General features: G+C 41.3%; 1 protein-coding gene across 1 annotated transcript in view; it reads left to right on the top strand.

The window, feature by feature from the left end:
• Window positions 1-26,129, top strand: part of LOC121515427 (GRAM domain-containing protein 2A-like) — a 46,901-nt gene extending 20,772 nt beyond the window's left edge. Inside the window, exons 3-12 of the mRNA XM_041796190.1 lie at window positions 5,661-5,718; window positions 10,176-10,248; window positions 10,703-10,806; window positions 11,887-11,985; window positions 12,744-12,815; window positions 12,903-12,962; window positions 15,917-16,052; window positions 20,785-20,878; window positions 22,039-22,140; window positions 24,747-26,129. Coding sequence (XP_041652124.1) covers window positions 5,661-5,718; window positions 10,176-10,248; window positions 10,703-10,806; window positions 11,887-11,985; window positions 12,744-12,815; window positions 12,903-12,962; window positions 15,917-16,052; window positions 20,785-20,878; window positions 22,039-22,140; window positions 24,747-24,795 — 847 coding nt within the window. The 3' untranslated portion in view covers window positions 24,796-26,129. The remainder of the gene's footprint in view (window positions 1-5,660; window positions 5,719-10,175; window positions 10,249-10,702; window positions 10,807-11,886; window positions 11,986-12,743; window positions 12,816-12,902; window positions 12,963-15,916; window positions 16,053-20,784; window positions 20,879-22,038; window positions 22,141-24,746) is intronic.
• The last annotated feature ends 516 nt before the right edge of the window (window positions 26,130-26,645 follow it).

The raw sequence follows: 26,645 nt of genomic DNA, 5'->3' as shown, positions 1-26,645 counted from the left end.
TTTGACCTTAAAGATGTACCCAAGTGCTGCTTTGTGCCAAACTTGTCAAAGATTCTCCAGTGCTTTCTTCAGATAAAAGACTTTAAATCCCATCCTCATCCTCGAGTCAGAGTCTGAAGAAAATCCCTGAGAAGAACATCCCGGACAGACAGATGGACGACCTGAAGCACAACGCCTCCAGCCTCGCCATCACAGAGAGAAGAGGGTTAATTTCAGCCTTGGTGCAAAAAATCAAAGAGGGCAAAATGGTGTGATGGTTTCAGAGTACCACAGTTTTGATGCTGCATTCTCAACATCAGGCCAGGAAAGGTCATGAAGCCTTTGCTGATTCAGCACTTTACTGCATCACCCTCCTCGGTCCTGTACTGCTCAAGCTTCCTTGAGCATTCGACGCTTTGTGTTGGACGTCCTGGTGAATCCACGTAGCGGTGTTACGATGACCCGCCTTCACTGAGGAGGGACAGAAACTGTGATGAAAGCAACGCTGGAGCCAAAGCTAAGTACAGTGGAGCAGAGTGGAGCTATATGGAAAAGAACTCACAGCAGGAGGCAGCCTCTAGTGGACACTAGAAGAACTGCAGGTGTTGAGGCTCAGGTTGTTGATGCTTGTTGTGATCAGAGGAAACAGATGCAGTCAGACTGGAGGTGGAAACGTCTGCAGGAGGAGACTCACAGCTGGAGACATGGCGAGCACCAAGACGCTCCGAGGCTGAGTCAACCTGCACGATAAACACGAGGACGACCTCATCCTCATTATCATCAGCTCATTAGTGCTGACTGTGTGTTAGCGTGTGTGTGTTAGCGTGTGTGTGTTAGCGTGTTTGGCAGCAGATGAAAGCGGAGGAGACGTGCAGGACAGACAATGGGCAGCGAGGGAAAGCCTCCGTGGTCGTCTCTGTTATTCCTGTCACGTACTAAACAAGCTGCAGAATCACGGCCTGTGTTAGTGTGTGTCACAGTGTGTGTCACAGTGTGTGTGTGTGTTTGTGCCAGTGTTTGTTGGCCTCCTGCACGTGTGGTCCGCTCACGTTTCCAGGCAGCACAGCGCACAAAGAGGCAGAGAGAGAGGGGGCTGATGGGAAGGAGGTGTGTGGGTGAGGGCTTAATTCACTAGTGCTGACAGAGAACTGATAGAGATGGAGGATTCAAAAACAACTTTATTAACAATTTATACTGACAATCAGAGTCCCAGCCAGTTTGATGATGTTGGTTTTTAATTTTCTATTCCTACCCTGTAGTTATTATGTATTTAAATGTGATTATTATGTAAGTTAATTTGGGTGAAGCAAACAAAGGAGATTAAAATGGTAATGCATAAATAAATCTACTTCATTATGCAGTTGTAAAGAACAGTTAACTTTAAGGGTTAATTTGACACAGTAAATGTCATTGACTTATTCTAGCACTATTGTAGTTAAACTATTATACAAAACTAGCTCCAAAAAAAGTTGGTACGCTGTGTAAAATGTAAATAAAATAATCTCATAAACCCATATTTGATTCACAGTAGAACAGAAACAACGTATCAGATGTTAGATTTTTTTATTTTTGGGCCTTTTCATGCCTTTATTTGATAGAGGAAGGACAGTGGATAGATTCAGAAACAGGGAAGAGAGTGGGGAGAGACACGCGGGAAAGAGCCACAGGCCGGATTCAAACCGGGCCGCCTGCGTACATGGGTAGCGCCTTAAACCACTCAACCATCTGCGCTCCCAACATATCAGATGTTAAACTAAGACATTTTACCATTTCAGGAAAATATTAACTCATTTTGAATTTGTTGGCAGCAACACGTCTCAGAAAAGTAGGGACAAAGCCAGTCATGCCAGATGTGGTATGTGGTTTAGCATGGTCTTGCTGAAATAGTGTCAGCCTTCCCTGACAGAGACGTTGTCTGGATGGGAGCAGATGTTGCTCTAAAAGGTCTCTCTACTGTCCAGCATTGATAGTTCCTTTTCAGATGTTAGAGCTGCCCACGCCATAGGCACTAATGCAACCCCATACCATCAGAGATGCAGGCTTTAGACCTGAGCCAGGAGAACAAGCTGGATGCTCCCTCTCCTCTTTAGTCCACAGGACACGGACTCTGTGGTTTCCTCTGACCACAGAACAGTTTTCCATGTTTCCTCTGACCACAGAACAGTTTTCCATGTTTCCTCAGTCCATGTTAAATGAGCTTTGGTCCAGAGAAGATGGACCACGGTGTCTCTGGATCCTGTTCACATATGGCTTCTTTTTTTCATGATAAAGTCCAGAATCGTAAATGTTTTAATGCAGTGGCCCCTGAGGGCCTCTGCAGAATTATTCCTCTGAATGCCACTGTTAAAGAGAGAAACTGAGCCTTTGGTGAGAATTTGACTAAACACAGCTGTGAGTTTAAATTTGTTTTGTTAGCACTAAGACACGATCGTCCTTAATAAAGAGGTTGAAATGCTGCGGCTCCGTTCAGACGTGTCAAACGTGTAAAAACATTTCTCAGCGCTGTGAGTGATGCAGCCTCTCTCTCTGCTCCACTTTCTCCATTCAGCCTGAATCTGTTTGCATAATTACTCCCTTTATACGAGTGTGTGTTAGTGTGTGTTCGCAGTACAATCGTTCCTTTCACACCAACTTTCCTCCATGCTCCAAAATAAAACCAGAGCCTGATGGGAGGTTTCAGCTCCTCTACAGTTCAGTTTTGTCTCCTCTCCACTTTTTATCCTGGTTGTTATGATGATAATGTCAATAAGAGTCATAATTCTGCTGTTATTGATCTCTAATTCTCAATAATCATGGTGTAAAGCTGCTCCCTGTCGTTGGGGTTGTGTCCTTTTTGCATGAGCTCTGTCTTCATTTGTTTCTCTTCTTCATTTGCATGAGCAACCGTCTGTGAGAGCTGTGAGAGTCTGAGGATTTATCAGAGTAACAAATGTAACACCTCAGCGCTGGCGTGGAGGAGATTTACACGTTAGAGCAGTGATACTCAACGTCTGGCTCTTTTTCTTAATTTTAAATATTATTTCCCCAGAAAACCTTAAAAAAGGGAAACTTTTTTTTGCCATTTTCACCCATTTTAGCTATCTTTTGTCATTAAATACCCCCTTTTTTTCTTTTGCCACTTTTTTCCCATTTATTCTACTTTAATCTAATTTTTGCCTTTTTTCACCATTTTTTGCCACTTTTTGCCCATTTAAGCTACATTTTGACATTAAATATCCATTTTTCACCCCATTTTTGCCACTCTTGACTGCTTTTTGCCCATTTTAGTCACTTTTAACTCTTTTTTTGCCACTTTTGGGCCATTTTCTGCCACCTGTTACTCATTTTTTGTCACTTCTCTCCCATTTTTGCTATTATCTGGCCATTTTGCTCCTTTTCACACATTTTTGCTGCTTTTTGACCATTCTTGCCACCGTTAAATTATTTTTATTGCTATTTCGAGCTGTTTTTGCTACTTTTCACCTCTTAGATTGTGGCACTTGCAAAGGTATTTTTCAACAGTTTGGCTCTCTGGTTGAGCAGGGTTGAGTAATGCTGCATTAGAGGAAGGAAACAGACTTCAGTAATCTCTGAGCTCACAGAAAACCCACAGACTCACTGCAAACATTTATCAGTTTAAGCACAGTTTTAGCTTCAGTCATTCAGCCTCATACGGTGGAATTTCCCAGCAGCCATCACTCCTTAGTGGCCTTTTGTTGTAGCTCCATGCAGCGTTTAGCTCGGACATTTGAAGGTCGAGGTCTTTGAGAATTTGGACATTTTAGAAAAACTACAGAACAAAACTGAAACAAGATTGTAAAGTGATAGAATGTATTTTTCTCACAGATAACCAACCTGCTCTTTTTACTTTTTGTTTTTGATTGTTTGGCGCCTCATGTCTGTTAACCCTGCTGCTGCCTGTTCTGGTCAGGTAATCAGAGTCATGTGATCTGGAGACCAGGGCCTAAAGATCACATATTTTATCCTTGTAAGACAAGTTTATATTATTCCCCAAAACATTCCTGTGAAGTTTGCTGCTGTAAAAACCCTCCAGTATTGATTTCTGCATGTCTAAACCTCCCTCTGTTTCAGCCCTGCTCAGAACCAGCTGTTTCTGTCTGTGGCTTTAAATGTTAATGAGCTGTCTGACCCCGCCCCTGACTCCGCCCCTCTCAGGAAATGCATGTGGCCCTCCTAATGACAGGTGGATCACCAACTCTAAAGTTGGCTCTGTGCTGTAATTCATAAGGTACTCTAACTCCCTGATGGTGAACCAACATTTACAGCTGAATAAAACCTGACATTACTCATCCTCTGTCAGTATTTTTACCCCGCTTTGATTCAGAGGAAACAGCTGATGGTGGCTCACACACCCATGATCTAACAGTGAACATGTGAGTGTGTTTGAGCAGGTCATGTTAAAGTCTGACTGTCACACCATGTCCCTATTATCTGAGGTCACATTTACATCCCAAACACCGCCAGGATCATGATGACTGATAAAACCTCAGTGTGATTCAACAATCAACCAGCTGCAGCTGGAGAGGAGCTTAACGTCATTATTACAGAGTTATTCAATGTAATACACTGTTTTCAGATTATTTTAATAAATAAAGATAAGAGTTAAACCCAGAGAATAGCCCCTGATAAAACAGAGAATGGACTCTGATAAACCCAGAGAATGGACCCTGATAAACCCAGAGAATGGACCCTGATAAACCCAGAGAATGGACCCTGATAAACCCAGAGAATGGACCCTGATAAACCCAGAGAATGGACCCTGATAAACCCAGAGAATGGACCCTGATAGACCCAGAGAATGGACCCTGATAAACCCAGAGAATGGACCCTGATAAACCCAGAGAATGGACCCTGATAAACCCAGAGAATGGACCCTGATAAACCCAGAGAATGGACCCTGATAAACCCAGAGAATGGACCCTGATAAACCCAGAGAATGGACCCTGATAAACCCAGAGAATGGACTCTGATAATCCTGATAATGGACCCTGATAAACCCAGAGGATGGACCCTGATAAACCTGAGAATGGACCCTGATAAACCTGAGAATGGACCCTGATGAACCCAGAGGATGGACCCTGATAAACCCAGAGAATGGACCCTGATAAACCTGAGAATGGACTCTGATAAACCTGAGAATGGACCCTGATGAACCCAGAGAATGGACCCTGATAAACCCAGAGAATGGACCCTGATAAACCCAGAGAATTGACTCTGATAAACCAGAGAATGGACCCTGATAAACCTGAGAATGGACCCTGATGAACCCAGAGAATGGACCCTGATAAACCTGAGAATGGACCCTGATAAACCCAGAGAATGGACCCTGATAAACCCAGAGAATGGACCCTGATAAACCCAGAGAATGGACCCTGATAAACCCAGAGGATGGACCCTGATGAACCCAGAGGATGGACCCTGATAAACCCAGACAATGGACCCTGATGAACCCAGTCCTTGTTATTGACAGTAGACAGGGGTGTCTGATTGATGAGTCAGCAGTCTAAATGTCTGCGTTAGAAAATCAAGTTTAAATGACCTGGAGTTCCCAGATTCTGACCTTAAGTTTTTGTCTCTTGACAGGATCTCCACAGACGGGCTGTGCTGTTAGATGTGCTGATGTGGTGTGATGTTGTGATGCAGCATTGATGTGATCTTCTGTGTCGTTTTTTTGTCTGCAGGCTGCAGCTGATTGACGACCTCTCCTATGAAGACGTGAAGAAGTGTTACAGAGGATCGGTGAGTCCTGAAACACACAAAAACAGTAAAAAACAACAACAGTCAGCAGAACAAAGAGGCCAAACGTGAGCTGAAGGAACACCACACCTCCTGATGCATGTGAGCGATGTGGGACCACACAGACTCAGAGCTCTTTGGATGTTCTCAGACATCCAGACGTAACCACGGAGCAGCAGGAGTCCTTTCAAACCGTTTCCACGTCCCTGCAGAAGTTTCCGGCGTCTGTCTCGTCTCCATGGAAACACAGTCGGGGTGTTTGTGTGTTTATGTGTCTGTTTTAGCAGATCTTATCAGACCATAGAGACTCTGTTTCTAAGGTCCTTTTTAATACTCTGATATATTTGACACGTGCTTTCAATGATACTACAGCTGTTACTTTATATTCAATAGTTCCAGAGTGTTAAACTTATGAAGGAAAAACATAAATACTGCAGTCATATTTTAACCAAACTGCAGAGAAAGAGAGAGAGAGTGCAGTGATACAGTGGAATGAAACATTATTTCTGATTATTTCACAGAAATTGAGCTCGATTAAAAACTTAGAAACACGCTAACACAGAAATGAGACCCTTACCTCTGGAGCCTGGGGGGCAGGTCCTGCACCCCACACCCTCAAGCTGCATCCCGTCTGAACACTTACGATGGAAAAACCCTTGTAGGGGAGCATTCAGTACACTTTAGCTGTAGGACAAACTGCTGTCATATGAAAGCAGGGGGGCAAAGCCCTCGGGACTTTCTTAGTCAGACTCAGAGGAAATCTCTGCACAGCCGGTGTTGGCTGCTGCTGGAGCTGCTTTGCTGATGACCAGTCCGAGTCAGTGCTTGGAGCGTGTCTTCTCTCTAGGAGGACTCTCATATTCCTGTGGTTAGCTTGGAGAGATGAACCGGTAATGACTCCATCCCTGTTAGGAAGCACAGTAGAGCATTTGAGCTTCTACACCAGTGGTTCTAAACCTGGGGTCCAGGCACCCTTAGGGAGAGCGCCAAAGATTTCAGCAGGGGCGGGGGATCCTGTCTGCTCTAACACTGTCAAAATTAGTTGTACATACATTTTTCAAAATCATGATCAGAAAGGTCCCTAGTTCGTTTCCCAGTCAGGGCCTTTCTGTGTGGATGTTCTCCCCGTGCACGCGTGGGCTCTCTCCGGGTACTCCGGCTTCCTCCCACCACCAAAAACATGCTCATTAGGTTAACTGGTGACTCTAAATTGGCCATAGGTGTGAATGTGAGCGTGCCTGGTTGTCTGTCTCTATATGTCAGCCCTGCGTTTGACTGGCAACCAGTCCAGGGTGTACCCCGCCTCCTGCCCAATGACAGCTGGGAAAGGCTCCAGCCCCCCCCCCCAACCCTGGACAGAATTAGGGGTATAGAAAATGGATGGATGATCAAAAACATTACAAAGGTGCATCTGGCTCAGACTACACAAATTCAGCCAGATTTAAGCCTGACTGCAACGTCGCAGCTCATTTTCAAAACTCACACCCGATTTAGAGCATTGGGAACGACAGACAGCCTTGTAGTGTGACATCATTAACAACGCATCAAAGATGCCCCACGACCTCGATTCAACAAGACTAGCATGTCAGAATTTTTCTCACATCTTCGTCTAGTTTGACACCCTGACCTGACGTCAAAGAGAACATTTGCTCCTTATCTTTGCATCATCAATTACAAGATTTACCACTTTTATCCCCTTTTATTCCTTAAAACTACTGTGTACATTTTATTTTATTTTATTTACATTATCACATGCATATCTAAGTCCTATCTGAAGGAGAGCCGGTCCTTATTGTCCTCCTTTTGATACATCCATAACTGTTATCCATAATCCAATCCATCGTTGTTTCTTATTTTACTTTTTTATGAGCAAAAGACCACTACAATCACACTTAGCGCTTCTGTTGTAGAGTGATTGACACTCTTGACCTCGCACTCAGTCACGGAGACAGAGGTGACGTCAGCATACGGCGAGCGGTCAGGATCACTTTTGTTGTGTGGTCAGGTTGTCAGCCAAGATGGGACAAGATTTTTGTTGCATAGTCCGACATGGTGCTGTTGTGAATGACCAAAACAACCTACTACTTTCATCCGTATAACAGACTTTAACGTTACCTCCTTGGTTGAAAAATGAAGCCAAATGCAGAATCCTGCAGTTCCTCTCATGTCCACTAGAGGCTGTGTCCAGAAGCAGCAGAAGTCCCATCTACCCCGATGTTAAAACATTCATGTTTACAGCCTGATTCAACAAACATTCGGTCAGAATTGTTGTTTTTTTGGACTAACACTGCAGGGGATCAAACCTTTTTATAACGTGTTTGTTTTGGTTTGAAGAATGACGGTAGATCTGTGTAATTAGGGGCGTAGCTGATGTGATTACAAAGTGGTGTGCTGTAGCTGTTAATCAGGAGGTGTGCGATCCTCCTCAGCTTCTCCTCTCTGTCTCTGGTTTGATCTAAAGTCAGTCTGAGAGACCGTTTCTGATTATGGCCAAAGTTTGCCTCAGGAGCCACCTTCAGGAACCAATCAGCTGATGTCACTCAGGCTCCGCCCTGTTCTTTCTGTGGTCGGCTCTAAAAATCACCTGTTGCTGACTAAATCCTTTAAATGGAGCTAATCACAGAGTGTAGATCTTCATGTTTGCTCATTTTGGAGTACCTTAAAGTAAAGTGCTTTAAAAAATGTGATCCTGGATAGTCCCAGGGTTTCTGTGGCTTTTAAAACCAGTCACTATTTCTGCTAAAAGTGTCTGCATTTAAAGTCAGCCCAATCAGAGGAGACGTGTTTACTGAACTTAACAATGTCACTGACACATTTTCACTCTAAATCCTCTTAACTGGGATAGTTTGACCCAAATGTTCAAACCAGCCTGAGCCGGCGTCGCTCTGATTTCTGTTGTTTCAGTCTCCCATGTTTTTTCAGTCTTTGTTGTTTCAGACAGGAACAGGAAGCAGGAAGTCAGCGTCTCAGGGAGAATAAAGGCAGACAGGTGTATATGGGGGGGGGTCTGTGTGTTTGTATGACGTAACTTCTGACCCACATATCAGGAAACGGCAGCACTGAGAGAGAAACGCTCAGAGAGACAGGGTAAGAGAAGTCTTAGGAAGGTTAAGGGCTTGTTTCCACTCCGGCAGCGTCCACCACCTGAGAGTCGGAGTGATTCTCACCTGTGTTTACTGCTGGGGGACAAAAGCTGATCCTGCTCTTCAGTAGTGTGTGTAAAGCCTTTTTTTAAGATTTGTTTTGGGCCTTTTCTAGATGGAGGAGGTCAGTGGATAGACTCGGAAACAGAGAAGAGACATGCGGTAAAGGGCCACAGGCCGGATTCAAACCCGGGCCACCTGCGTTCGTGGTCCACACCTTAAACCGCTCTACCATCTGCATGCCCTGTAAGGTCATTTTAATAAGCCCCACCCACTCAGTGATTTAATTAGAGCGCTTTTTACCAAAAAAAGGCGACAAATCAAACAAATCCTGTTCTGACATTAGCAGCAGATCAGTTTCTCCGCAGCCATTGTTGTTGACAAAGCCAGTATCATAAGTCCCGCCCCTTCTTGATTTTTATTGGTCAGTGAGGAAGAGTGGCAGAACTCTTACCAAGTGTTGTGCTTAAGACCACACTATCCAAGACCAAGACTTGCCCGAGACCAAGACAAGACCAAGCCTTTTGGGGGTCAAGACCAAGACCATAAAAATCCGTTTTGAAAAACCATGACAAGGTCGTACAGTTAAGGAGAATTCTCTCTTTAATTTGAGTTTTCTTTTTAATAAATAAATAAAATAAAATAAATCTTATCAAGTGGTTCTCCTTATTATCTCATTAATGAAGTTGAAGAACAGCAGATCAGTGCTGGTCTCGACCGGTCTTGATGGAAAATCTGGAGTCCGACCAGTCCGAGACAGAGACAAGACCAAGTAAAAATGCTCTCAAGTCCAAGAGAAGACTACAACATTGAAAATGTGGTCTAGAGACTGGTCTCAAGACCAAGACCAGTCTTGAATACTACGACACTACTGTTACCAAAGTTTTACCTTAATAACTGACAGTTTGGCCACAGGCTGGAATTCGTCTGAGCCTCACAGCGCCGAGCCGCTCCGCTCTGACCTCCTTTACTGACAGGAAGTTGAGACATTAATTCAGTAAAAATTAAACTCCATACGGTCCATTCACTGAATATAGGACTGTCAGTTTTGATGTAGTAATCAATTATTTAAGGCTACAGTTATTTTTTTTCCATCATGAAATTGGCTGTTTTGCTGATATTGGCTAGTATTGTGGTGTCCTGGGCTTGTTCCAGTCATTGGTTTGGCTCCAGGATTAAAAATGTTGATGGAAGGATTTCTTTAATCGTTACTGAAGGATTTTAAAGGAAAATGAAAATATTAGATTTAACCACATATTTTCACCTCATCTGATTACTTACTGATTCATTATCCTGTATGTTGTGCTGCATTCACAGACCGTCAGTAAATACAACTCTCAGTACCACAAACTGTTCCAGACGGTTCCTAAAGAGGAGATCCTGATGAAAGGTAGGGTCAGTTAACCTGGACTAACACCTGTGTTATCCTGGTTTAGAGCCATGCTCCTAAATCTGCTGTTCAAGCTAATGATGAAAATTCTAATCATCCATGATTTAACAGCAACATAAACGCTTCTCATCCTCTCCTCACCTTTCTTTTCTCCACCTTTATCTCCTTTTCTTTCATTTTCCTGCTATTTTTTCCTCCTGTCCTCTTTGTCTTTACCCTTGTCCTCTCCAACGTCTTTGTTCTTCTTTGTCTTCTTCTTATCTGCCCCCTTTCTGATCTTTTCTTCATTTTTTAAATTCCTTTTTCATATTTTCCTGTTTTTCTGTCTTTGTCTCACACTTTCTTCTCCTCTTTGTCGTCAAACTCTGACATCTTGTCTTGTTTTCTTTGTCATCATTTCTTCTTCTTCATCTGCATCCTCTCTGCTTCATCTCCCTCTCCTCCTCCTCCTCAGTGTATTCGTGTGCGTTGTTGAGAGACATCCTGCTCCAGGGTCGCCTCTACATCTCCAGGAACTGGCTCTGTTTCTACGCAAACCTGTTTGGTAAAGACATCAAGGTGAGACCAGAGGCTCCGCCCCCTTTAACGCCTTTTCTTTTAAACCTTTAACTTTCATTTTAATGAAATAAAGAAGAAAGAAAACTCTCTCAAAGGCTTTTCAAAGTCTTGATGAGCTGAGAGCTCTCTGATAAATCCAGGAGCGTCTGTTTATTCTGGAGGTTTTAATTTGAGTTGTAAACAGAGACTAACGCCAGCATGAACAGAGACGTTTGTTGATCTTTAGTCTGAGCGAGTGGATCACTGATTGTTTTATATAAACAGAAAAAGAAATGTCACCATGAGAGGCCATGTGCCTCTGCTGGTTTTTATACAACAGTTAAGGAAAAGGCCGTGTGTCATTTCACAATCTAGGCTTTTCTATCGACCTAAATTATAAACTTTGATGTTATATCAGTGAAAACGAACAATATCAACCTGCTTGATACCATGGCAACAAAATAGAAATTGTGGGCACCAAATATTGGGAAATCTAACACTTTAAATTCCTGAAATCTGCAGGAATGCTCGTTAACATTATCTAAAGCAAACATAAACAGCTCTGTATTTCTGTCACGCTCTCAGTGTGGAGCTTGGTGATAATATGGATTAGAGATGTAGAATATAATCATCAGTATTAGTGTTGCATGTATTAGGGTTAGTAGTGCAGGAGAGAGCTGGTGTTCTTCATAATGAAGGAAACATGTTTAAATATCAGTGTCAGCTGAAATCCCAGTCTGAGCATCTCTACTGTCAATCATTGCAATAAAAACACTGAACATAGCAGACAGTCTGATCATTTCAAAGGTTTCAGCCGTGTGGGAGCTTTGACTTCAGTCCTCTTGAATCGACCAGTTTACATACATGATCCTTACATGACTCCTCTGAGTCCACCTCTGCGTGTTTGCCTCTGTTCTCTGCGTGTTTGAGTTCGGTCTAGCCGAGTGTTTATTCTGCAGAGTCCAGGTCACACTTCAGACGTCAGCTCAGGACAGAGACCGGTCATGTATGAAAGCTTCATGACAGGATTGATTGACTTCAGACATCATTAAGACGCTGCTCTGCCTCTAAAAATAAAAGACTGAACTGCTTCTGCTGCAGGTGTGCATACCTGTGGTGTCAGTGCGGCTGGTGAAGAAGCACAAGACGGCCGGTCTGGTGCCAAACGGGCTCGCCATCACCATGGATACGGGACAGAAGGTAGCACACAATAGGAGTCTGTGATGCCAGCCATTTTAAAAACAACCAGTCTATTAAGTTTTATAAATCACTGATACAGCAGCTTAAAGCCTCTTTGCTCATATAAAATCAGAACCATGAGTTTATTTACAAAGTACAGGGGTATTAAACAGTGTTGCTTCAATGTGAGATTAATGCATACAACATCAATAATTCTAATAAATAAATCAATCTTAGCTCGCACTCACACAAGGCAATATGTTCCATGCCTGAGCATGTGTGACCATGTTTGACAAGCCTATGAAGAAAGCATCAACAGCACATGTTCCTGCCTTTCCTGGGCCAGTAAGGGAAGCTTGAGGCAGGAGAGAAGCAGCACAGCAGGCATCAGCAACATCAGAATGACAGAAGCAGAAAAAAGGAGGAGCTGGGGTGGAGGAGGGTTGCAAAAAGTGGCTTGCAGAGGGAGCAGCAAAGAGTAAGCAGGCTAGAGTAGTTTAGATGTGGAAGTTAGCCAATGGCATGCTTGGAAGCAGATCAGCTGATCGTCAGCTGATGAGGGCTTGTGTGAGATCAGCTGATCTTAGTTATACGGCAGTGTTTGACTCTTTAGCTTGAACTAACGCTAAATGCTTGAGTTGTGGTATCAAAGCAGATATCAGGAATTTTAACTTTAGTTTAAGAATATTAGGACAGAAAATAATTCCTGTGTTTTATTAGTTCGAGGTCATTTTTAGGTGAGAGCAGTATCATTAATGTCTCTCTGTTTGGCGTTGCAGTACGTGTTCGTGTCGCTGTTGTCCAGAGACAGCGTTTACGACGTCTTAAGGAGGATCTGCACTCATCTACAGGTCTGTGGATCATCAGTGCTGCTGTTTTCTTCTGATGGATATACGAGGAGACGTGTTAAAGTCCTAACTCCATGTTTCTGTCTGCAGGTGAACGGGAAGAGTCTGAGTCTGAAGCAGTACCTGGAGGAGCCCAGCTCACTCTCTATGGTCAGTGTACTTTCCCTTTAAACTGCATTTAGAAGCAATTTCTCTCCCAGAATGCACCTGTCATTACTGTTCTTGGACTTTCACAGAAGTAGGGCTGCAGCACAGGCTAAAGGTTTCCCTAGGAGATGTCTCATTGATAGTTTAGCCAACAAGTAGAGTAGTTATGGATATTGATGACATTTTTATTCTCTTTTCTAAAGACGTGTTATCAGAAATAAAGCCTTAAGAAGCTCTGAACAACAAATATGGAAAAATGCATCTGAAATATTATAACCACATAGCTGTAGGACCTTCAAACATATTTAATACGTCATCATAATACACCACTAATTCAAAAAAGTTGGGTTTCTGTATAAAATCAGAAGTCAGTGATTGTCAAATCTCATGAACTCGTATTGAGTTCTGATTTTATTTACAGTTTTCACAGCGCACAGGTATAACTAGGGATTCTGGGCCCCTAGAAAGAATTTACACAGGACCCCCCTTAACCAGTGAGACAAGCAACATACAATGAGTCTTTTTTAACAAATATCTCTGCATTTTCATGTATTTTTGAAACATAATTTCCCCATTTGTGAGCAACATTTTTACTATGGTTAAATTAAATTTACTTGCAAAATTTGGCAGTGCTGGTTTTTACCATTTGGACATTTTGAAGGGAGGAGCAGTGTTGTATTTTACTCTATTTTATGCAGATTTCATTCTGTTGACGATTCATTTGGTCCAGTTTTACTCAACCAAAGAGCCAAACTGTTGAAAAATGCATTTGCAAGAGCCACAGTCTAAGTGCTGAGAAGTGGCGATTAAGATAGGTTAAAGGTAAAAAAAAAAAAACGGTCAAATAGTGACAAACACTGACAGAAAAAGTGGCAAAATGAGAAGAAAAAGTGGTAAAAAAAGGGCAGAAAGTGGCAAAAATGGTACCAAAGTGGAAAAAACATGACAAAAGATGAGTGAAAAGTGAATAAACCTGGCAAAAATCAGGGAAAAAAAGTGGGGGGAAAGGGCAGAAAGTGTGCATTTGGGCTTAAATGGGCAAGAAGTGGCAAAAAAAAGGCAAAAAGGGGCAAAAAATTGCAAAAAGCAGAATAAAATTGGCAAAAATGGGCAGGGAGTGACAAAAAGAAGTGGCAGAAATGGTCCCAAAGTGGCAAAAAAATGAGTGAAAAGTGACTAAACTGGACAAAAATCAGAAAAAGGGTGGGACAAATGGGCAGAAAGTGTCATTTAATTGCAAAAGGCAGCTTAAATGGGCAGGAAATGGCAAAAAATTGCAAAAAGCAGGATAAAATTGTCAAAAATGGGCAGGGAGTGACAAAAAGAAGTGGCAAAAATGGGCTAAAAGCTGCAAAAATTGAGAGAAAAAAGGCAGAAAGTGGCAAAAATGGGTTGGAAGTGACCAAAAAATGAATAAACGGTGGCAAAAATGGTCCCAAAATGGCAAAAAATGAGTGAAAAGTGACTCAAATGGGCAAAAAGCATCAAAGAGTGGCAACATGTGAAATAAGTGTCATTTAACTGTACAGGGCAGCTTAAATGGGCATTGAGGATCACTGCTTTAGTCACTTTTGATTTAATAATGTCACTAATTACTAGGAAAAAATAAACTAAAATACACTTTTCATTGCAGGTTTCTCAAGGGCCCCTCCCTACTGAGGGCCCGGGTAATCAGTACCCTTTATCCCCTGTGCTATGCCCATGACACAGCGACCCAACTATTTTGGAACTGTGGTTGTTGACAAAAAGGTTAGACTCAAACCTGATTGGTCAGACTTGATTTGATATAAACATCACTGAACATTTCAGCCGTGATTGTAGAGAACACGTTCCATTTGTTCCTGACTAACTAAAGGTCGAACCTCTAAAAGTTCTTTGTTTTTTCTCTTTCCTGTACTCTGCCGTTTTCTCAGAACCAGGATTTTTGCACGCTGACCTGTTAGAAACAAACCTCCTGTTGAAAAATCTGCTTATAAAAACAGTCAGAAACGCGGCCTTCTCCTGGTGTGATGATGTAAACCACGGCGTTTGATCCGAGGCACCGGCCGGTGAAACAGGCTTAGGCAAATACCACGGCTGTTGTTTTGGCCCTGTGTGTGACATTCACTGACCCCGACATGCTCCAGGATAAGAGGCTTTCCCCACGCTGCCTTCAGGTTCTCTTAAAAATATTGTTTTTATGAGAAACAGTCACATGACGGAGTCAGGAGGGGGTTAAATATGACGACGCTTTAGTGAACAAGTAAGAGAATGAGGGCATGTGTTAGGGACTATTTTCAGAGGCGGATCAATCCATGCTCTCTGCTTTTGGGGCTGTTGACCCTTTCACGCCTCACCCTCATCGGGGCGCAGATATCAGTGTATGTCAGCTCTAGAGGAACGCTCTAAAGCCCAGATCCTCTCGTTTTTTTATATCTGACAAAAGCAGGATAACAGCAGTCTCACCTTAACTCAGCGTCACTGTCCTTGTTCATATTCTGACTGCAAGCACGGCCGCCCATAAGGGGGGGTGAAGGGGAGAGCTTTCTGCAGCCCAGCCCAATGGGGGGGGCATGGAGGTCAAAAACCATGGTCCATTATAAAGTTAATCTGTGATAACCGTATTTAGTTTTTAACCAGAACAATAACCATTCATCAAAGCAACAAACCAAGAATTGTATTTATTTTTCAGCCTTTTTCAAAATGTAAACTCCTTTTCTAAAACAGAAATACCTTTTTATTTGTAATGTGAACAACGTGGATGGACACACTGATAAAAACGATTAGGAAAATAATGTTAGACTTCATAGTTAGGCTGTAATCTGCAAAAAACGTCAGGATACCAGAGAAAAAGGTAGAAGGGATTTGAATAACTTTAAGGCAGTGTTACTCAACCAAAGAGCCAAATTAGCCTGCTCCGAGCGCTTAAACGATTCAGGTATTTGAGTATTTTTAAGTATTTCTCTCTCTCTCTTTAGGACGAGTTCCCGGAGGTGTTGAAGTGGAGGAGGAAGCCGTCACTCCCCGCCGTCTCCTCGTCTCTCCCAGACCTCCTGGGAAACTCCTCCCCCGGCCTCGCTGCAGACACCCCCTTCAGCACGCACACGCTCACCGGTAGGTCTAAGCCGGGCCGTGCGACTGGACGATCCTAGATCGTAAGAAAGAGAACGCATCAACGACCTGCTGAAGCTGAGAAATCTGGAGAATTAAGTTCTAGTTGTAACGACTACACTCCCGCCTTCTCCTGCTTCAGTGAGCTGGGACTCACAGCTAAAAATGAAACTAAAACTCCAGATTTAGTCCTGATAAAGGACTCTGACTGACCAGTATGGACCTGTTTCTGGTTTTTCCAGGGTGGAAAGTAACTAATTACATTTACTCAGATTACTGTAGTAACGAAATCAGTGCTTTTACTTTTACTTCAGTGAGTTTTAAGCAGAGTGACGGTACTTCTACTGGAGTATTACACTCTACACCAGGGGTTCTCAGCCTTTTCAGCCTGCGACCCCCCTAAAAGGTACCCCCACTGTACCTGAAGGTGGTTGAACACGGCCAGGAACATTCTAGAATAGTCATGTGGGGACAAGGCTGCCCATAAGGGGGGAAAAATGGGAGAGCTTTCTGGGGCCCAGTCACACTGGGGGCCAGCAAAATCCTGGTCCATAGTAAAGTTAAGCTGTGGTATTTTATATTTAACCTGAATAATAACCACTCTTATCAAAGAAACACATTTTGATTCATTTGTGTAGTAAGTAGCCCTCTTTTAAAAATGTAAATCCTACTGTTAAAAAAAGAATTAAGATACATTAATAATAGTTAAAATGGGTTAATAATGGCAAAAAATGGTGGGAAGGGTGGTGAAATTGGATTTTAAAAGTAGCAGAAATGGGTTAGAAATGCCAAAAATTAGATAGAAGTGGCAGAATGACCAAAAAAAGGCAAAAATGGGCATATTAAGTGGTAAAAGGGGATTCAAAAGTATCTGAAATGGCGTTAAAGTGGCAAAAATAGTTGCAAATTTAGTGAAATTTGATGAAAATGATATAAACTGGCAAAAAAGGGTTAGCCGAGGCAGAAAAAGTCAGAAACTGGCAGAAATGGGCATATCAGATTTTGAAATGTAGCTTTAAAAGGGGTTAATAGGGGCAATAATGTGTCAACAGAGCCAATAATAGGCAGAGAGTGGCAAGATTTGGTTTAGAAGTGGCAAAAACAGGCAGAAAAAAGTGGTGGAAAGGGTTGAAAATTGACAAAAAATGGGTTTTAAGTAGCAAAAGTGGGTTAAAATGAGCAAAATTGATGAGAAAAGTGATAAAAATTGATCAAAAATTAGGCAAAATCAGTATAAAGTGGAAGCAGTGAAATTCAAAAATGTTCTTAGTTTTTTTAAGGCATCTGGAGACCCCCTCTCTGTGTCTCGGCCAACGTTGAGAACCCCTGCTCTACTCCTCTGTTGACTCCACAGGAGCACAGAGAGAATGATTCTCCACAATCAGCTGTTGTGTTTGACTTTATCACAGAGGTGTGACTGTACCTGAAAACCCTGGTTGGAAATCTATATTCTCTAGTAGTTACTACCATAAAGTAGGGCTGCAACGATTAGTCGCCAAAATCGAATATGGCGACTATAAAAATTAGTCGACACAGAAATTCAAGTGTCAACTAATCATATTATTGTTTTTGATATTGGTAAAATCAAATACCGGCCAGTAAAAACTCATCTGTACTTGCAGTTCACTACTCAAAGAAGAGAGCCAGCCTCACACCAGAACATGCTGACATGTTGGTCCTTCACTGCATTTTAAAGAAACTCTAATCTGTTGTTCAGTCACTTGGGCTGGAAGTTTGATTTGTTTACATTAAGCTTTATTTGTACTGTTGGACTTTGGATGGGCTATTTGCTTTATTTACTTTTATGGACATACCACTCACTTTAAAGAAAGCCATCCTTTAGTTATTTGTAACCTGCAAGGCAGGTGAACTGCTACTATTTAAACTGCTACTATTTACATAAAATGGGGATCCAAAATAGCATGCCAAATAATCGCGATCAGTCGACTAATCGGGAAATTTATTGATAGATTAGTCGACATAAAAAATAATCATTAGTTGCAGCCCTACTATAAAGGACAGTTCATATTTGACAGAACATCTCCTCATTCTTACTAGGGCTGAAACATAACTGTTCTTTCCTGTAAGCCTGGCATTTATGTTAGCATGAACTTAGATGATGCATGAATCAATATGAACGGCAGTTTATTTAAATCACAGTAGTAAACGGAGTGGTTAGTTTTACTCACAGTCCTGTAATCACTGATCGTAACAAAGCTCTGACAAACCAGTATAGTAGCTGCCATCAAAATCCTTCAACCCCATCACACTTCAGGTTTACTGTGGAAGTTTCCAGACTTTCTGCTGTTAGAAATGACAAATCAAACAATAGGAATTTAAATAGCTCAACATAACAAACGCTTCAAGTCGTTTCTCCAAATTCAACAAAAAATCAAACTAACAGTAATTTCTCCAGTCTCAGAATGACTCCCCTTCATGTCAGCATCTTCAGCAGAGCACCTTTAGCTTCTAGGACCTGCTGCAGACCAGATGAACATCAAGACTCCAGCTTCTGGGGACAGAACGTCTGTAAAACTTCACAATAAAACTGATTTTCATTTGGGGGTTAAATGATTTTGATTCCAACTGTAAACATCAGTATGAAAGTCTGAACAATTATGAAAAATATCTGATTGCAATTATTTGGACTCATAATGCAAATCAGTGTAAACTGTTGTATTAAAGGGAATGACTTTTATGTCAGCCTGATATTGAATCAGAAAAACATATGCAAAATTAAGGAAAATAGGACTGACTGTATGCAAACTGTTCTAAAATGTTTGCTTTAATGTTTGCATGATGAGAGCAGAGCGTCTGTGCTGCCAAAAGTATTTCACACCTTTCAGTTTGGAGGAATATTTATCATTTGGAGACTGATGTAGGTGAAACTGCAGTGGCATCTACATTTGGATCCAGCCTCGACAGCTGCTCAGCCCTCAGGATTAAAGTAACTTTAGATAGAAACATTTTTTTTCTAACATGAGTAGATTTATAGACCCGTGCTTTTACTTCTACTTAAACACATTTTCTCCAAAGTAACTGTACTTTTACCGGAGTATGATTGTCCTGAGCTCTTTCCACTGCTGTGGTCTCTAAACCAGTGACAGCCAGTGAGATTAAGAGCCAAATTGTTGAAAAATACATTTGCAAGAGCCACAATCTGGTGAAAGGTGCCAGTTAAAATTAGTTAGAGTTGGCAAAATGGTCAAAAAGCAGCAAACACTGGGAGAAAAGTGGCCAAAAAGGGCAGAATGTAGCAAAAATGGATGGGAAGTGACCAAACAATAAGTTGGAATTGGCAAAAATTTTTCAAAATGGCCCAAAATCAGAAAAAAGGTGAGGAAAATGGTATTTTATTGCAAAAGGCAGCTTAAATGGGTGAGAAGTGGCAAAATTGGCAAAAAAGGGGGCAAACACTGAGGATAAAGTGGCAAAAAGGGCAGAAAGTGGCAAAAATGGTTAAGAAATGGCAAAAACATGAGTGGATGTGGCAAAAATGGGCAAAAATCAGAAAAAAGGTGGAATTTAACTGCAAAAGGCAGCTTAAATGGGTGAGAAGTGGTAATGAAAGGCAAAAAAATTGCAAAAAACAGGGTAAAAGTGTCAAAAATGGGTGAAAAGTAACAAAAAGAAGTGGAAAAAATGGGGAGATATGGTGGCAAATGGGTGCGAAGTTGTAAAAAATGAGTTACATGTGGCAAAAAAAATGGGTGAAAAGTGACTAAAACTAGAAAAAATCAGCAAAAAGTTGGGAAAATGGGAAACAGGTGGTACTTGATTGCAAAAGGCGGCTTAAATTGGCGAGAAGTGGCAAAAAATGCCCCCCAAAAATGCAAAAAGCATGGTAAAAGTTTTAAAAATGGGAATAATAATCCAAATAAAGACATGAAAGAGCCACATGTTGAGTATCACTGCTCTACACTGTCAGTGCTAAGAATAGTTATTTCACAGTCAGCACAAAGTCTGCAGACTTTTTAGACGATCTCTAGAGACAGCACCCTGAGGGTCAAACAGGAGAGACTCGGTTTTATTCTGCTTTCAGTGTTTTACCAAGTTATTAACCAGCATCTCCACACGTCAGGATAACAGAATCAGAGTTAGATATTTTAACACTGGAGTCTCTTTTATAGAGGGAGGCCATGACGTCTGTAATATAAATGTTTTAACGGTATAATCACTAATTTACATGCATGCTGCTCTGAATGATCCCAGTCTGCAGCTCTCTATGGCTCTCCTTCAGGAGTGGAGATGACACTGACATCAATGAAGCATGCCCGCTAATAAACTATTTCCAGACCAATGTATGAAGAAAAATTAAGATTATATTAAAATAAAGTAAGATTACTACATCACTGTATGGGCATGTATCACAGAAATCAGTCCTGTTCTGGTTTATGTGTAAATGTTTTTATTCTGTCATTCTGACTGCTCCATAAACACTAAAGCCACTGATATAATATTAAATATATGTTTGCATAAATACATACAGGCTACTTCTATAAATCTGCAGCTTTATGAACTTAAAGTCCATGTTTTAAATAAATACCACAGTAAAAATGTTCCTGACGAGCCTTAATACAGGTTTAAAAACACTAAAGCAGTTTCATCAGGGAGATATTTGGCAGTAAACACTCTGGGATTCAGTCATAGAAATATTGTGATGTGGTGTTTTTTCCAGGGACACTGTGGTGTTAGACGTGCAGATTGAGTTTTATTCTTGTTGTTTATTTTACAGACAGCAGTCTGGAGACAGAGAAGATCCTGCTGACAGAACCAGTACCTGAACTGGGTCAGACCGAGTACCAGCTGCTGAAGCTCTTCATCCTGCTGTGAGTCCAGCAGTCATCACCAGAACATGAAGTCTGTGTGTTCTAGTTCTGATTTAAAGTTAGTCTGTGCTGCCCCCTGCTGGATGATCCCATGTGACTCTACAGCAGCACTGCAGTCTAACTTTAAAGGACCATTTCACCAGAGTTTTCATCAACTCTCCATTTTTCATGTGCACTGGACTTTTGTTTTGTTTTTGGTTAATATGAAATGCATGTCAAATAGTAAAAGATGATTTTAAACCTTCACTTTTTAGTTTCATCACTATAGATTGGTTAATATTTTGACCCTTCAGTGCTTATTGTAGCTACAATTGAGAAAGAGGAGACTTCCTAAAAATATCAGGATGATATGAAAAGACTCATTCATAGAAAAATGTTTCCCATTAATGTTGATTTCTGTTCATGAAAATTCAGATTTTTTTGTAAAGCATGGGTGTAGCACAAGGGGGGCGGGGGTTCTGATTACCAGGCCCAAAGTAGAGAGGGACCCTTGAGAAGCCTGCAATAAAAAGTGTTTTTGTTTATTTGTTCTTAGTAATTAGTGTCAAAAGCATCTAAATAAATCAGTCAACAAACTGCATTTTGCATCAAATAGAGTAAAATACAATACTGGGAGAGCCCTGCTCCTCCATTAAAAATGTCTAAATGGTATAGTCCTGAGCTGCAGAATAATCAAAGTAGATTTAATTCAACCATAGAAAAAATATTGCTCATAAATGGGTAAATTTTGGTTCAAAAGTACATCAAGATGCATAGATATTTGTAAAAATGGCGCAAGATTCATTGCTTTACTGGCTGGTTAAGGGGGGTCCTGTGTAATACTCAAAAATCCCTAGCTACGCCTCTGCTGCAAAGCCTGATGGGAGTAAAGGCAGATTATTCTTTTTAATACTCACATGTTAAAGGAGCTGTGTTTATGCCTGTACTGACTGAAAATGAGCTGAAATGTTGGACTGCTGCAGCGGTCTCTCTGCTCTTATAAACTCAGGATAACTGGGTATTTTCTGTGCATTACATGTAAATGAAGTACAACCAGTCAACAAAACTACACTGCTGTTATTTAGGAAACACTACAGGCTGATTCTTTAATCTGAGTTTTATTCTCTCTGTTGTTTATTCTATTTTTCGTCCCTGTTTAATCTAATGTTCTTCTGTGTCAGGGTCTTCCTGCTGGTCCTCTCCTCGTGCTACCTGGCTTTCAGAGTCTGTCGTCTGGAGCAGCAGCTGAGCTTCCTGAGCAGCCAGCCGACGCTCAGAGAGAGGTACACACATTTACACGGGTCAGGTCAGAGGGTGAACAGTGATGAAACATACAGAACCAGGCCTTTTCTGTGTAAACTAGCTCCACAAAGCCTGACGCCAGAACTCCAGGTACAGTAAAGATGGTAACGAGCCTAAGGCTCTGAGCATGCTCACATTAAAGGTCACATATTTTACCCTTTAAAACAAGTTTATATTGTTCTCAGACGTCCTAAAAACAGGCTTGTGAAGTTTGTTGCTGAAAAACACTCCAGTATTGATTTCTGCATGTCTACAAACCTCCTCTGTTTCAGCCCTGCTCAGAACCAGCTGTTTCTGTGTCTGTGGCTTTAAATGTTACTGAGCTGTCTGACTCCGCCCCTGACCACACCCCTCTCACACCCCTTTAATGAATGTGGCTGTCCTGATCTTACTCTCAGCTCAGGAGGGCGGAACTTTTTTCCAAGTGGGGAGGGTCAACTGAACCTGGGGGCGGGGCTGACTTCCCACGTGACATCATGAGGGGAAAATCTGAGAACGGCTTGTTTCAGCACACATTTTCTGAGAGGTGGAGAAACAGGGCAGGGGAGGTCAGATTTTCCTGATTCTTCGGGGGACTGTGGACAGGCCAGGGGCACATTTTTGCTAGAAAAGCCTGAAAAGTGATTTTTGCATAATATGTCCCCTTTAAAGAGAACATTTATGACTCTTCTTCTGCTGAATCCTTAATGTTTTGTGTTGACACACTTCAGAGGGAACTGAAACAGATATCTGAATATTCAGACCAGGGGTATAACTAGAGATTTTGGGCCCCCAGAAAGAATTTACACAGGGGCCCCCTTTTACCGTTGAGACAAGCAACATATGTTGAGTCTTTTTACAAATATCTCTGCATTTTAATGTATTTTTGAAAAATAATTTTCCCATTTGTGAGCAACATTTTTACTATGGTTAAATCAAATTTACTAGCAATATTTGGCAGTGCTGTTCTATACCATTTTAACATTTTTAAGGGAGGAGCAGTATTGTATTTTACTCTATTTTAAGCAGATTTCAGTCTGTTGACTGATTAATTTAGTCCAGTGTTACTCAAACTGTTGAAAAATGCATTTGCAAGAGCCACAATCTAAGTGGTGAGAAGTGGCGATTAAGATAAGTTAATGGTAGCAAAAATGTCAAAAAGTGACAAATACTGAGAGAAAAAGTGGCATAAAAGGGCAGAAAATGGTAAAAATGGGTGGGAAGTGACCAAAAAATGAGTAAACGGTGGCAAAAATGGTCCCGAAGTGGAAAAAACATGGCAAAAAATGAGTGAAAAGTAACATTTATTTGCAAAATTCAACTTTAATAGGCAAGAGGTGGCAAAAAAAGGCATAAAGGGGAAAAGAATTGCAAAAAGCAGGATAAAAGTATCAAAAATGGGTGAGAAGTGACAAAAAGAAGTGTCAAAAATGGGCTAAAAGTGGCAAACACTGGGAGAAAAATGGCATAAAAGAGCAGAAAGTGGCAAATATGGCTGGGAAGTGACCAAAAAATGAGTAAACGGTGGCAAAAATGGTCCCAAAGTGAAAGAAAAAGAGTGAAAAGTGACATTTATTTGCATAATTCAACTTAAATAGGTGAGAAGTGTCAAAAAAAGGCAGAAAGGGGCAAAGAATTGCAAAAAGCAGGATAAAGTGTCAAAAATGGGCAAGAAGGGACAAAAAGAAGTGGCAAAATTGCTCAAAGCGGCAAACACTGGGAGAAAAGTGGCAAAAAGGGCAGAAAGTGGCAAAAAAGGGTGGGAAGTGACCAAAAAATGAGTAAACGGTGGCAAAAATGGTCCCAAAGTGGCAAAAACATGGCAAAAAAACGAGTGAAAAGTGACTAAACTGGGCAAAAATCTGAAAAAAGGTGGGACAAATGGGCAGAAAGTGTTATTTAATTGCAAAAGGCAGCTTAAATGGCAGGAAGTGGTAAAAAGGCAAAATGGGGCAAAAAATTGCAAAAAGCAGGATAAAGTTGTCAAAAATGGGCAGGGAGTGACAAAGAGAGGTGGCAAAATTGGTAAACACTGGAGAAAAATGGCAAAGATGGGTGGGAAGTGACCAAAAAATGGTCCAAAAGTGGCAAAAATGTGGCAAACAATGAGTGAAAAGTGACCTAAATGGGCAAAAAACATCAAAGAGTGGCAAAATGGGAAATAAGTGGCATTCAACTGCACAGGGCAGCTTAAATTTAATTCAATAATGTCACTAATTACAAGAAAAAACTTTTCATTGCAGGCTTCCCACTGAGGGCCCTGGTAATCAGTACCCTTTAGCCCCCTGTGCTACGCCCCTGATTCAGACTAAAGTTTGGCTTTATTTACGTTCATCCTGCCCCACTCAGAGTGATGAGAATATTGGCTCCTTTTAGAGATCTGGTTTATTTCAATCAGGAGAGACTTAAATATGAGGAAAATATTATTTATTTTACATTGAAAGAGAAATATACAGTGTCTTTGGCAATTAGACTCTATTGTGATGACTTCAGGGGTAGAGAGGCTAACGGCAGGAAAAAAATCTGATTTGAGAAAAAGATCAGAGTTGAGCGTGACGGCCCGCAGTGTTAACAAAGCCTGAATGATTCTTCATTTACCTCCCTGCAGGTGTGGAGAGGTGCTGTGCTGGCTGGCCAATCAGAGGACAGGAACCTGACAGTGAAGCCGACCTGTGTGAACCAGATAAGAAGAAACGTGCACTTACATAGACTTCCCACTAGGGGGCGGCGGCGAGAGGAGACTGCTCTCAGGAGCAGAGAGACCACTGTGTCAGCAGCTGACCTCTGACCCCGCAGAGACCCGGTTATCATAGCGACGTCACTATAGCAAACAAACAGTAGAATGACCTCTGACTTCTGAGGACTGAGTTTGAGAAGGTGAGCAGAGGTCACGAGACCTGAGAAACAGCGAGGTGTAAAATAACCAGGATGTAGATTTGACTGGGTGTAGATTTTCTTCTTCTACATTTCTACTAACAGAGGCGGTGTGTTCAAGTTTAGTTCAAGTTAAAGTCTCCTAAATCACCAGGGCTGTCACAATACCAGAGACTGAAACTTTGACTCTAGTTCAAACAACAGAGACAGCAGAGACTTTGGACTTAGACCCTGATACTGGGCCAGGTCTTGGTTCCAGTCTAACACCACTTCCTGCCAGCTGTCCCATAGGAGCTAGGTGTAAGATTAACGCCTTCTGAGAGCTCATGGTCCGCCTGAATTTACGCTGAGCCGCTGAAACCCGGCGCTGGTGTTGTGACAACCCTGAAAGTAAGGTGTCAGGAAAAAGTGTTGACAGTTGAGTGAAGTTAGATTATTGTTGATATTTTCATCCAGGATGGTTTAAAATTATAACTCAGGACTTACTTCAATAATATAAATATCAAAAGGTTAATATGTTCAATATTTCAGACACCAGGACTGCAGGATTAGCTATGACAGGAACTGTTATCTATGATTCTGTTATTTCCATCATTCTGACCACTGAAACATCCATAAAGCACACCTTTATATCTTAACGATTTTATATAAAGTCAAACTCAAACGTTTGATATCATAATTAGCATTAAAATAGCTGAATTCATAGATATCTACATGTAGATGTCACCTGGGAGAGATTTGTTATGTGGATAATGGATTATGTGTGTTATATGTTATGTTATGTACTCTACCATGGAGTTCACCACCTTTGGCAGCTCTAACAGCCTCCACTCTTCTGTGAAGGCTTTCCACAACATTCTGGAGTGTTTCCCATTTATTCTGTCAAGTTTTAAAGAAGCAATTAGAGCAAATTATATCCACCAATTTCTTGCACAGAACATAAACCAGTGAGTAGAGTTTAAGAGAAATACCTTTGCATTCATGCTTTCATGGCAGATTTTGTCATGTTTGCAGGTTTTGTCCAAACTCTGCACAGTATGAAAACCTATGGCAAGCGGTTTTAACATTTAAAAGTTATGTTTGACTATCCAGAATTAACATTGTAGATATCTGTAATTCAATTTTGCCTAGTCAAAAAGAAAATTTCAGATATCCGCAAATACATTCTGCCTATCCACAACTGTCATACAGATATCTACGACATCATTTTGACAAGGTGAAATTACGTCACTTTTGCCATTCATGTGTATGGGGTTTCTCAATACGGATAGCTACAACGTCATTTCGGATATCCACAGTGTGAATTACTGATATCTGCAAATGAATTGTAGGTATCTGTAATTCCAATTTAAGATATCTCTTATTACATTTTGACTAGGCAGAATTAGAAATACAGATATCTTTAATTCGCCTCAATTCTATACAATTCAAGATATCTACATGTCCCTTTTTGGATATCTTAGATTAACTTTTGACTAGACAAAATTAAATTGTAGATATCTGTAAATGGAATTTTGACTAGTCAAAATGGAATTGTAGATATCTTGAATGTGAATTACAGATATCTGTAATTCATTTGCAGATATCTGTAATTCACATTGTGGATATCCGAAATAATGTTGTAGATATCTGT

Source organism: Cheilinus undulatus, linkage group 9 (genome assembly GCF_018320785.1).
Source record: "Cheilinus undulatus linkage group 9, ASM1832078v1, whole genome shotgun sequence".
In the NCBI taxonomy this organism is placed as follows: Eukaryota; Metazoa; Chordata; class Actinopteri; order Labriformes; family Labridae; genus Cheilinus; species Cheilinus undulatus.
The sequence above is the reverse complement of the archived record's forward strand: the minus strand, read 5'-3'. Positions and strand labels throughout refer to the sequence as shown.